This window comes from Thamnophis sirtalis, unplaced genomic scaffold (assembly GCF_051295495.1).
Source record: "Thamnophis sirtalis isolate CommonGarterSnake01/CBP01778 unplaced genomic scaffold, rThaSir2_p1.2 scaffold_6, whole genome shotgun sequence".
Taxonomy (NCBI): Eukaryota; Metazoa; Chordata; class Lepidosauria; order Squamata; family Natricidae; genus Thamnophis; species Thamnophis sirtalis.
In genome coordinates, this window is record NW_028261386.1 from 110255638 (window position 1) to 110268909 (window position 13272).

General features: G+C 33.8%; 1 protein-coding gene across 1 annotated transcript in view; it reads left to right on the forward strand.

Annotated features, from left to right (window-relative positions):
* ASCC3 (activating signal cointegrator 1 complex subunit 3) overlaps positions 1-13272 on the forward strand; it is a 223966-nt gene that overhangs the window by 164009 nt on the left and 46685 nt on the right. Inside the window, exons 34-36 of the mRNA XM_087718718.1 lie at positions 105-230; positions 10672-10783; positions 11750-11884. Of these exons, the coding sequence (XP_087574844.1) occupies positions 105-230; positions 10672-10783; positions 11750-11884 (373 nt within the window). The remainder of the gene's footprint in view (positions 1-104; positions 231-10671; positions 10784-11749; positions 11885-13272) is intronic.

The following is a 13272-nucleotide window of genomic DNA, read 5'->3' on the forward strand; positions in this document are numbered from 1 at the left end:
TTATTTTTATTCAGTTTACTAGAAATTCTGTCTCATCACTTAAAGGCTGAAATCGCAGCAGGAACTATAACTGGTACATTATTTGTTTGTTTGTTTTTGTTCAGTTTACTAGAGGTTTTGTCTGATCACTTAAATGCTGAAATTGCAGCTGGAACTATAACTTCAAAGCAAGATGCAATGGATTATATCACCTGGACCTACTTTTTCCGCCGTCTTATTATGAATCCCAGGTAAGCTATTATATTCTTCCCTCTCACTGAAGTGCCAAATAAAGACCAAGAGTTTGTGCTAGTTATTTATTTGTGTGTGTATGCAAAGCACATTGTTCTTCCTATGAACTTATTGTTTCTGGAGACAGTTTTGCAGTTTCTAGATACAGATCCTCCAAACCAAAACCAGTTCATAGTATCCTATTATGGAAATACCTTGTTTTGGGGCTGGTCTACCTCCAGAACCTTCAATTACTTCCTGTTCAGAGGATTTACTTCTAGAAACCATTGAATAATGTTGGCAATGGCATGCCCTGCAAGAGTAACAAAAAATTCCAGGATTTTGCAACACATTTCTCATCAATTATTGATACCAGGAATCTCCAAATTTGGCAACCTTAAGACCCATGGACTTCAATTCCCAGAATTCCTCAGCCATCATGGAGGAATTCTGGGAACTGAGGTCCACAGGTGTTAAAATTGCCAAATGTAGAGATTCCTATTATAGATGATTGATGAAGTGCTGTGGAATCTTAAGTCAAGAATTAATGTTGTTATGTATTTTCAGGTGAAATTCTATAGATGGTTAGAAAGAAAGGGCATTATTGGTTAACCCCACCAATTGCAGATCAATCCCACACACTTTGATCCAAATTGCAATTTTGCTTATCAAATAAGCTTTTATTAACTGGTGAGGAGGCAAACAATTTCTTAAGTTTTAATTATTACAGTATAATTTTTATTTAGGCTCTTTAAAGATATTTTCAAAATTCAGAAACAATTAATTTTCTCATCAGCTTTTCAAACTTGCAGTGATTTCCTCCCCACCCCCATCCCCCCCCCAAAAAAAATAGCACATAGAGCTATTATTAATTGGGCAGAAGGGGAATCTTGCTGCTTTTTTAAAAATTATCTAATTCCTAGCCATGTTTCATTACTAATTCTGCACTTTTATTAAGCACTAAATAATTTCATGTTTTGCAAAGCACTGAGTTTAAATTTCAGAATGAGTAATAGTAATGATATGGCAAGTTTTAAACAACAGTTTCTAATTTTCAATCAGTATGATATTCATTATGATATTCCAGCTTCAATATTTTGAAAATTGCAGTGCAGAATGAGAGTTAAGTACTCAGCCAGATCAGCCACAATGTTGGGGAAGCTGCTGTCTGGAAAACCAGAATATCTATATTACTGGTACAGATAGCTTGATATGTAAAACAAATCTGTTTCAAGATATTCAGTGCTATGAGAAGAGAATAGTAGTTGTAATCTACTATTACAGTAGTCTGTAATCCAGACTAACCCTTTTCTAAGACTAGGAGCTGTCAAATTCCTGAAATATCTAACCTTCTCCACATGTATAATTCACAATTTGTATCCATTTAAAAAAACTATAAATTCATCCATTGGCCACCAAATATTTCCTACCCCTGTGTAACAAATATGAGATTTGGTCCTCCAAAAATAATTTAATACAGTATGAGCTTGAGCATTCTCTGATAGTCACTTTTTTACTTTTCTGATTTTTAATCATTATTTAAAATCATGTTTGTTTGCAGAAGAAAATATTAAGCACTAGTACCAAATACTAAAAAATGATTACAATACAATATTTGCTAGGGGAAAAAATAATCCTAACTCAATGACAAAGCACATACCATTTATTTGCTATCAGTTTATGCTGTCTTGATTTCAACAGAATATAATCTCTGGAATGATATTTTTTCATTAAATATTCAGTTCCACTTTAGTACTTTTTACTTTTCCATATAGGACCTAATTCTCAGAACAAAGGCAAAGATGGTGTGTCTTTTGTTATAGAACTGCCAGTCTGTTTCTTAGAATCTCTAGGGTTTTGCACACTTTTCAAGTGATTCAGAAGAAGTAATACAGCATCTCTGATGTTTATATTTTTAAAAAACCTTGACTTCTTTCAGCTTTCTGAACAAGCCTAAAAAAAAAGAATGCCACTAGTTTAAGGGATCTATTCAGTAGAATTAATATGATATTTAAAGCAGAATGCTTGCACAGGAACCTGGAACAAGACTGGGCAACTTTACTGAAGAGAGTTGCTGCTTTTGTGTGAGGTCCAAACATTTTTCCCCTCCCAAATCATTATCAAACTATGCACAAGCCTATCATTCTTCAGAATTGTCTGAAGGTGCAATTTATAACCCATATGAATTGAGCATAATGGCCTCTACTCTTTCTGAATTGGCAGCATCATTCTAATGAGCAGAAGCCAATTATGTGTTTTGTTAAATAGAAACAGTGCCCCAAACCTTTGGAACAGATTTTGAGGATATATATCAAGTCTCAAGAGAAAGAAAAACAATGCCTGTTGAGCAGATGGATGTCTACCTATTGAATTAAAATATGTCACACAACTTACTATCTAAAAAGGCTTTACATGGGAAGGGAAATTAAGTGTTCAGTCTCTCCGGGAATCTGTTCCTAGATGGTATTTGTCCACTATTTCCCTTTTTTTCTATCTTGATTCAGTCTTTCCAGAGATATGTTCCATCCTCTTATCCGTTTAATATAGTATTTTGCAGTCTGAATCTCCTCCAGCTGGGTGGGCTTCAGCTCCCTGAATTCCTCACCTAGTGTGGCCATTAAGTAGTAAAGATTTGTGTCCGTATGTGTTTGTGTGCATGTGCACACATGCATATTTACATGCACTCTCATATACATATACACTACATACATACTGGTCTGCTTATGTTGCACATGCTTCTCTGTTTTTTTCAAAATAGATTTTGCTTAATTAATAGAATTGCTTGCTTCAATAGAAAGCCTTCCCAATTATAATTAGCATTGTATAGGACCCAAAATATAAGGTCTAGATATGAATCTTTCTTAGCAGTTCCACAGAGCCCATCACTGCTGTAAGATATATATATATAAATAGCGATTTCATCAGGCAAAACAGTCCATAAGTCAGTTTAGGCATGCTTCAGAGTAATAATTCTCACACGATTGCTTTGCTGTCCAGCTTTTCCTGGCATACTAACCAGTTAGTTACTTTCATTCTCTGCTATCTTATCATACTATATTAAGGACTTAAATGAATTTGACATAAATGGTAAAATGCTTGTTAGAGTGAATATTCCATGCACACCCTGCTATGTTCGTATGTACTCACCCTGTGTGCAAGCTGATTTTCACATAGTTTTAAATGTCACCAATTGCCAAAATCTAAGTTTCAAATTGGTCAAGTAGTAACAAATGAGCTAAGACACTAGAAAGTGTTTGTGACAGAATGAATAGATAGACTTCAAGGACTTCATCCATTACCTCCATCCTAATTATGAAAGGGAAGAGCTAGAAAGGACACAGACTCCATAATGTGTTTTAAATATTCTCTCTCCCAGCTCTTCTTTTAACAGTTGAGCCCTAGATAAATAGCTGTCCTCTAGAATTAAACAATCATATGTGTTAATAATTGGAATGTTAGGCGTTCAGTCTTCATTATTCTCAGTCATTTGGATCTGGCAGAGTAACACCGTGGCAAATGCCATTAATTTTAGTGGAACTCAATTCCTGTATAAATGTATTTAAGATCACAGTATTGTCAACACTTCCCTTTTTTGCTAATGCTTCTTAATATTTGTTTTTAAAAAAAAAACAATTTTCTGTCAACTTATAAGAAAAACAAAGACGCTACATGCAGAGCACTTTTTTTTAATATACTCCATTATCTGAACATGCAATAACTTACCTATCCCCCCTTTCTTCTCTGAAGTATTTTTTTTGACTGGAGCATAATATCCTCTGCGTTTATGGAGTCACACATACATGAGTGTAGGAGAAGAAACCAGAGTAGAACTCATCATATATAGTTATATTTGGATATAAAGAAAAAGAATCTTTGGCAATCAAAACTCCTTTCTAATTTCTTTGGTTTAGGAAAGAAATAAAAAAATGAAGTTGCCCCTTCATAAGGCAACAAATTCATTTGCAAACATTGATAGTGACAATTACGGTAAATACTAAACTTAATGTCAGAAAGATGTATTCATCTTTCCGTTATTCGTCCTTTGTATTTATTACTTCTGGGATTCAGCTAGAGGTAACATGCTAGAAACAGAAAAGCTCTCCTTTTAAAAAGGTAACCAAGCTAAAGTCCAATAAAGGTTTCCACTGGAATGAGAATATTTTTTTACATATTCCTTTCCCACTTCTGCCTAACATCTCTTATGGCTATTTGGATGGTCTCTCAACTCTTCAGAGCCTCTTTGAGTGCAGCATAAGGAGCTGTACAGTTGTGCAGCATAATTCGTTGTTTAAGTATGATTCTGCAGTTATATGACATATTCTATGAAAGCAAAATATAATAAGTAAGTAATTTTTACTACAACCTCTGGCCAGAATTCTACAGGTCGACAAATTGAACAATTTCAACTTCAAATAAAATAAGACAAACAATGTTAAATATAAACTTATATCTAAATCATTGAGGCTTTCAAAATATGTCTGGTTTTGCAGACAGCCTAACAAATTGTATTGGTCAGATAAAAGTAACACTGCAGTTTGGTTCCATTTTGATTACCAGTCAAAAATGATAATAATGGCCATTCAATGTATAAATGGCCTAACCCTTTTCTCTTGCAAATGAAATGGCTCTCCAGGGAAGGCCAATTTCCTACCCATCGAGGCATGTTGAACTACAACTCTTGGATTAGATACAGAAAAGACATTGATTGGGTCATCTCCCCAGTGTTTCATCTATCAGGGCTATGCTTAGAATAGCGTATTTTGCCCAAGCATCCTATCCTGAAGTTAAACAAATTCTTATCAATAGCATCACCTAAATTGCATGATGTTGAAAATATTTTAAGTGAATAAAATGGAACACCATTCGTTAAGATGGCTGTTTATGTTATATTTATAAGATATTTCTACGTTTCAAGAAAATTACAATAATCACGAACCCGGTTCTTGTGAGAGATTTTTTTCTCCACAACATTCTTCGAATAGAAGCAGATATTTTTAAAAAAATATTCTGGAACCTGCTTTCATTATCTGTGTCATTGCTTCTACCATATAATCCGAGCATTAAAAACATGGTGTTTTGTAACAAATGACTTACAGGCCTGACAGTTTTAACAGCACCATTTCAAGGCTGATGAAAAATTTCCCAGGGAGATTGTGGCTCAGGCTTACATACACTAAACAGGAAGCTATTGCCACCACCATCCGCATTAAACCCCAAATGGTCGTTGTAACTTCATCTACATTTTATGTCTCTGCATGTCTCCATTTCTCAGCTGATGAAATTCCAGCCTTGTTTATATAAGGAAAAATAGTTCTTTGTGTGAGTGTGAATATGTGTGGAAGGGTTATTTTGGATATTTGCTGTTTTTAGTGGTTTGTTTTTGTTGTCATCTGTTATTTCAGTCAGGGAAAAAAGGTAGCTGCTTTAGTGTTTTGATTATTTAAACTTTACACACTTAGTAAATTTTTATGGTACCTTGGAGTTTGTTGTTGCATTGTTCCCCAACGGGCTACTAATAGAAGTTACCCTGTCTAGTCCATGTGCTAGATGCTGTTAGTATAAAACTGCCTTTGACTTTCACACCTCTCAGGGGACGAGTAATTGTTGTGTTCAAACAGCCTGTAATTGTGATCCCGCTGGCTTTCTCAGTACGCTTCTGGCTATTAGAATCATTAAACAACTCAGCACCTGTTAACAGCATTGTAAATATTCAACCTTGCTTGTGTGCAGGTTGAGCAGAATATAGGAGAAAGCTTACAGAGCCCAGCCTCATAAATTAAAGCTCCTGACAAGTCAATTATTGTAAAACTGGGTTTCACTGAGAAATAAATGAAATGGGGTGCTGACAAAAAAGGAGGGCTGTCTGTTTGCAGCAGAGGGGAAATAATGACTAGATGATTCAATGCAAGGACCATGAAACTGCATTGTTTTTATTCTTTATCCTCAATTAAATAGTTAGATAATACAGTTACCCAGAAAAGGGGGAGTAGTGCAGCTATATAGCTATATAGTGTAGCTTTATGCAGCTTTGAACATAGGAACATTTAAAGTGCACAAAAGTGATAGTAGTAGCAGTGTCAAATAAAAAGGGGGGATAATCTTTCTAGCTGGATTCCTCTTTGACAGAATAGATGTTTGTTTTTTTTTTTTAAAAAAAAACCTGTGTTAACTCAGAAATCTAGTGCATGTTTATGCAAAAGTAAGTTCCACTGAATGTGAATGGTATAACTCACTTATAGGTTTATTTAGAGTCACAGTCAAATAATTAAATATAGCATTATGTAAGGAAGCCTCAAGTTGCAGAGATATGTTTTCACTCTTCACCCTCACACTTGCCCAAATCTATTGTAAAGAATCTCTCTAAATTGGAATATTTGAGGAAGGAAAATTCTATATATTTGCCTATGCTATGGTGTTTGAATAGAACCTAGGAAAAGTTTGATTCAGTTGGATTTTCTTCTGGCATTTTAGTTTTTTTTCTTCAACTTGGGAAACTAGAAGATTTATTCGTGAAATTCTATGTAATCATCAGTCTATTTTATTCTTTTTAATAGAATGTTATTCTGTTACATGGTTCATGATTTGTTTTGTAGCCTTGCGGTTTTCAGAGAATGGTGTGATACATATAATGGTCTACAAAAATGTTCATAATTTATTTAGTTGTATATGTACTGAATTAGTGAATATGCAGTTGAATACATATATATATGTATATATGGAGAATGTTATTTTCTTTATAGAGGATCAAATCATAATTTGATCCAAATAATATTTCCAAAGATTATTATTTAATCTATAGACTACAAAGGAACTGTCTGTTGTGTTCGGTGTATAGTGTTTCAGTCTTGGTAGAAAATTTGTTGCGTTGAATTTTATTTCTGAAAAATCATAAATAGAATTGTATTCCAAACAAAGATTTGTTTAAAAGCATGTATTTTATACAAATATTGTAATAAAAGTAGATAATACTTGTATTTTTGTCCAATAAATGTACAACATTGACAGCATCTGCTCATAATCTTTTTCTTTAAAGAACAAAGGTGGCTCAGAAGTAGTCACTCCAATTGGCATAACAGTTTGATTCATGAATTGCTTTAAACCATTATCTAGTTGGTTTGATTTTAACTTAGCACATTGTACAATCCAGATTTACAATGTGATTTACAAACAATGAACTATGAACAAGCACATTGTGTGAATTTAGGAGATTTATTTTGATTTAATGAACCATAGTTTAGTGTAGCATCTGCATTCAGTTATAATCTGAGAAGAAATATAAATAAAACACTGATAATAGTCTGAATGGAAAGAATCCTGTAATATTCCATTTGCTGCAGGGTAGGATTTCATCTCTGGAACATAATAGTTATTTTTTAAATTTTTCTCATATGAATCAATTAATTATAAGCCTTTTATACAGCTGAATATTTAATTTTTATTTAAATTAATACAAAATTAAATATTTAAGATCTTTACAATGTTTAATTTCTCACTGGATGATAACTTCCTAAGTTAGATAAATTAGAATAAAATATACTTTCCTTTCTGTTTTGTAATTTCAGTTAAAATGCAGTGTGTCATTTTAATTATTGTACAAAATTTATATATCAGCAATTTCCTTTTAGAGTAATTTCCAGAACAGTAATAACTTAAGTATTACTACATGTCACATGCTATCATGATTACACAATACATTACTATTCATGTGGCTATAGTCATGAACACCATTAAATTTTATGCAACATCCTTGTAATTAAAAACACAATTCATAATCTGTCTCCTTATATGTAAATGAATTGTTTCATTGAAAAAAACTAAAAATGTTCTTATGGTTATTCTAAACGAAAGTCAAAAATCTATCCCTTTCCCTGGCCTTTATCTCATTCTCCCGGAGGAAACCATCTAAGTATGCTGAATACTGGAATTGTATAACTGTTTTATAGCAGACGTTATTTTCAAAATGCAAGACTATTTTATCATCAGTGGTGGGATTCAAAAATTTTTACTACCAGTTCTGTGGGCATGGCTTGGTGACGTGGCATGGCTTGGTGGTGGGCTTCACAGGGGAAGGATACCGTAAAATCTCCATTCCCTTCCCACTCCAGGGGAAGGTTACTGCAAAATTCCCATTCCCTTCCGATCAGCTGGGACTCGGGAGGCAGAGAATAGATGGGGGTGGGGCCAGTCAGAGGTGGTATTTATTGGTTCTCTGAACTACTCAAAATTTCTGCTATCGGTTCTCCAGAACTAGTCAGAACCTGCTGAATATCACTCCTATTTATTATCCTACATCAAGAATTTTATCAAGAATTTTTGGGGGGATGGGGAGGAATAAAATATATAAAAATAAGCTAAAATGACAACAGTTGTAAGCTGCTGAGGAAAGCGAATGACAATAAATTCACAGAAGTGGGGAAATGCAGATTACTAGTAGAAATATGAAATGCATCATCCATACTAGTTCAGTGCACAATAATATATAGAAAGATTTATATGAAAGTATTAAGGTAGTGTGCGAAATCTGGGAGCTAACCATTTATAAGTGATCTTTCCTATATGCAATTTGTTCCAAACTACCTATTGATATATCAAAATGCATGCTGTAACCTTTCATAAAATAACTGTTATAATGTCCCCTCAAATTTATACCTTATAGTAAATTATGTAATAAATACATTGTTTGATATCTAAAGGAAGCCACTTGGAGCTAAAAGAAACTACTTATATTGGGCAACAAACATAAACTGATATATCTTAAACACTGTTTATTCTCAAAATATTTTGCTAAGTTTGACCTAAATGGTGCTTTTGTAACAGGGAGCACAAACAGTACAAATTTGGAATCAGAATAATTGGGAATACATCATCACAGTAATTTACACCTGCATTTTAACAAAACCCATACACCTAAAGTAATAAAGACATTTGTGGAAAAATCAGTTTGAATGTACAGCAAGACACAAAGATGGGAAAGTACAGAAGTATCCACTGTTGAGGAATGGATTGTGAAGTTGGCAGAACTTGCAAAGATGGCCAAAGTGACCTGTTTAATAAGGGACAAAACAATAAGTGTTTATATAAATGACTAGAAATCTTTTGTGGACTTTTGCTAGAATTGGATAAAAGTTAGCTAATGATTTCTAGGTTTGCTGATTAAAAGAGATTAAATATAGGAAGAAGGGTACTATAATGTATTTCTAAAGGGGAAGAAATGGTATAAGTTTATTTGCAATTGTAAATAAGGTCCGAAGCTGCTGATTAACTTTTACTTTTTTCTTCCTTTCTCTCTCTATGTGTTTCTAGCACTTCTTCTTTTACTCTTTTTCTTTTATACATTTGATCTCCTTTATCTTTTAATTATGTAAAACTCTCAATAAGATTATAAAAAAAATTGAATGGTACTGAAGTTCACTTTGTGTTTTTCCAATTGTTGAAAATTCACATAGAGTAATAACTAGAAAGCATCCATACATCTCTATCAAATGTATTTATTTGATTCATTTATTTATTTTTTATCCTGGCTTTATTATTTTTATAAATAACAAAAGGCAGAAATATAATTAATACTCTTTCTTCCTCCTATTTTCCCAACAACAACCTGATAAGTGCTTTGGGCTAAGAGTGACTGGCTCAAAATTCCCCCAACTGATTTTCATGACTAAGGTGGAACACTGATGGACTGTTTTTTAACCTTATTTTGTTCAACCCAAGGCAGTTTACAGTATATACATAATACAGATAGTCTTCCACTTATACTTCATTTAGTGACCATTTGAAATTATAATAGCACTGAAAAAGTCACATGACCATTTTTCACAGTTATGATCATTGCGGCATCCCCATGGTCACATGATCAAAATTGGTCATGTGGCACATAGCAACTGACTTGTATTTATGACACTTGTATTGTCCCGAGGTCATGTGATCTCATTTTGTAACATTCTGACAAGCAGTGGGGAAGCCACATTCACAACTGTGTTATTAATTTAACAACAGCAGTTGTTCATTTAACATCTCTGGCAAGAAAGGTCGTAAATGGGGTAAAACCCACTTAACAAATGTCTTACTAGAAGAACTTTTCAATTGTGGTTGTAGGTTGAGGACTACCTGCACTCCTGCTTCCTATTTTTCTCACAGCAACTCTATGAAGTGGATTGAAGTGAGAAAAATGACTGATCCAAGGTCACTCAGTTGGCTCTCATACCTAGAACTCTCCGTCTCCCAGTTTCGATCCAGCATCTTAAGGAAAAATAGAATTACTTGTCCTTTAATCTCAACTGTATTCCCTCAAGCATTCTAAATTACAGTCAGGGAAATGTAATATATAAAGTGGCCCTTGATTTACACCTAAAGTGAATGACAATCTACGCTACATATACATGTTGGGCAGTGTTACATTATATTGTTGTTTGCGTATGAGCAATATTTATTTTTAAATCTGTCCTATTTTCATTTATGCAGTTACTATAACTTAGAGGATGTGAGCCATGATAACATGAACAAGTTTCTTTCCAACCTTGTTGAGAAATCACTTCTTGATCTGGAATACTCCTACTGCATTAAAATAGGAGAGGTAAGGTTAATTTATACTCCATCCAACATTTTGAGAGAAGAATTGGTAAAGGTTATTAGAACTTATTATTATGGAATTCTTGGGGTACCCAAGAATCCCAACCCAGTGGGATTTTTCTGCCAATTTGGCATTTAAATCAGTAAGGGTTATATATATATATATATATATATATATATATATATATATATATATATATATATGTGTGTGTGTGTGTGTGTGTGTGTGTGTGTGTGTGTGTGTGTGTGTGTGTATTTGTATCGATTCAAAAGCGGCGCAAAGTGGAAAGATACATGCTCACCATTGCAAGATAAGAGATAAAGACCTGTGCATAGATTAGAGCAGTGTTTTTCAACCTTTTTTGTGCAAAGGCACACTTTTTTCATGAAAAAAATCACGAGGCACACCACCATTAGAAAATGTTAAAAATTTTGAACTCTGTGCCTATATTGACTATAGGCGGGTGTTTTTCCCACGGCACACCTTACACTATGTCATGGCACACTAGTGTGCCGCGGCACAGTGGTTGAAAAACACTGGATTAGAGAACAAATGAAAATATGCCATATTATCAAGAGAGTAAAAGCATTGAAGTGGAAATGGGCTAGTCACATAGCAAGAAGAACTGATGGCAGATGGACCAAGGCAGTCATAGAATGGATCCCACTTGATAAAAAACGTCCACAAAAAAGACTTAAAACAAGATGGATCTATGACATCAGAAATATTGCGGTCCCAATTGGCAAAAGAAAGCTCAGGATGTATTGGTTGGAAACATGTGGAAGAAGCCTTCATCCTACGCTAGATACACAATGGGTAAAATGATGATGATAATATATATTTTAATCCCAATCTCAACACAATACAATTTACACATTTCTGATATAATGCTGTCTAAAATGTGTTTAACTCGTCTCATATACACTCTCATTACTTCTATTACAATGTATTTTTTTTAATGTCTAATAGGATGACCGCAATATTGAACCTCTGACGTATGGCCGCATTGCTTCTTACTACTATTTGAAGCATCCAACCATCAGAATGTTCAAGGAGCATTTAAAACCTGAGTGTAGCGTGAAAGAACTGCTCTCTATTCTGACAGTAAGTTATTTCTTTTTATTAATTAGGATGAAGCCAAAGAAAATACTCCCACCTACTGCTATGGTAAAATGGACAAAACAAGATATTTGCTATAATCTTTGTGAGGTCTTAAATTATCAGAAGTGACATAGCAGGAGTTGTGAAGGCAATACATTGGGAATTCATCCATTAGTTTGTAACTAGATTTCATCAAGGGATAGAATTTTCATTATAATATAAATATAACATATAATAATATAAAATATAAAAATTACATATATTGACTATATTAATATTTACGTTTATTAACTTTCAGACTACTTTTGTAGGAATCAAAAATCTTCATCCCACAAAAATTTTATATATACTGAAAGCAGCTCGTGTTTTTTTGAAATACTAATTTTAATTTTTTTTTTAAAGGAAAGATGTCATACTGCTGAATATAATTAAAAATTGTGCTGGAAGATTGGACTGCTTTCGTGGTTTTAATTTTAAACTTTATCTATGCCAGCTTAATGTGTTGTCTGGCAGCCACAGGCAGCTGTTAGGAGCAATGGAGTACATTTTTATTCAGTAGTGTAATTTTTATTACAAAAAAGAGAGAGGCAAATATATTGGCCAGCATCCAGAGAGCTACTTTGGGCACACCCAGGGGAATTATTAGGGGTTTTTTTTTGGGGGGGGGACATAAAACTCCCTTTTCCTGTTGCTAATTGTTTTTGAAAGTTGCCTCAATTTCCAACCAAGTGGGTTTTATTTTTAAATCAGAAATCCAGAAATGTCCTTGGTCATATAGAACTAGATATCGGGTGATTGGAGCCAGACTATTGATAAGATAATGGATCAGTACCCTATTCCTAACTTTTACCTCCTTTTTTCCTCATTGTGACATGAATTTATCTTAAGTACATCTCTTCGTGTAAGCTCTTCAAGGCAGAACAGACTACGAAACCAAAGTCGTTCTTGCTAATGCTATTTTTATTATAATGTTACAGTAACAGAATCCTGCAACTCTAAATGTGCATCCCTTCCCACTCTTTATTTTCATGAGAACTAGGGAGGGTCTTATGGGAGATTGCTACTCGGATTGCAGTTCTATCCCAAACTCAGATTTATTTTAGCTGCCTTTTTGTCTTCATAGTGGCTCTTCTTTCAATTCCTCAAGATTATTTCTTCTTCCCATTATAATTTCATTGTGAATCAAGAAAGAATGAGTTACTTGCCTGGTCTCTATTTTGTCCTTTATGTGTCACATAGATTTAACAGAGAATTGGAGATCTTAAGAATGTGGGCAGTGTTTAAATCAAGTCAGTCAAGTAACATTTTTAGGCATTAGCTAAGTTGAACAATAGAAACACATTGGTTAAATTTTTTTAAAAAATGAATTGGATTATAGAAGTGTTCAGTTC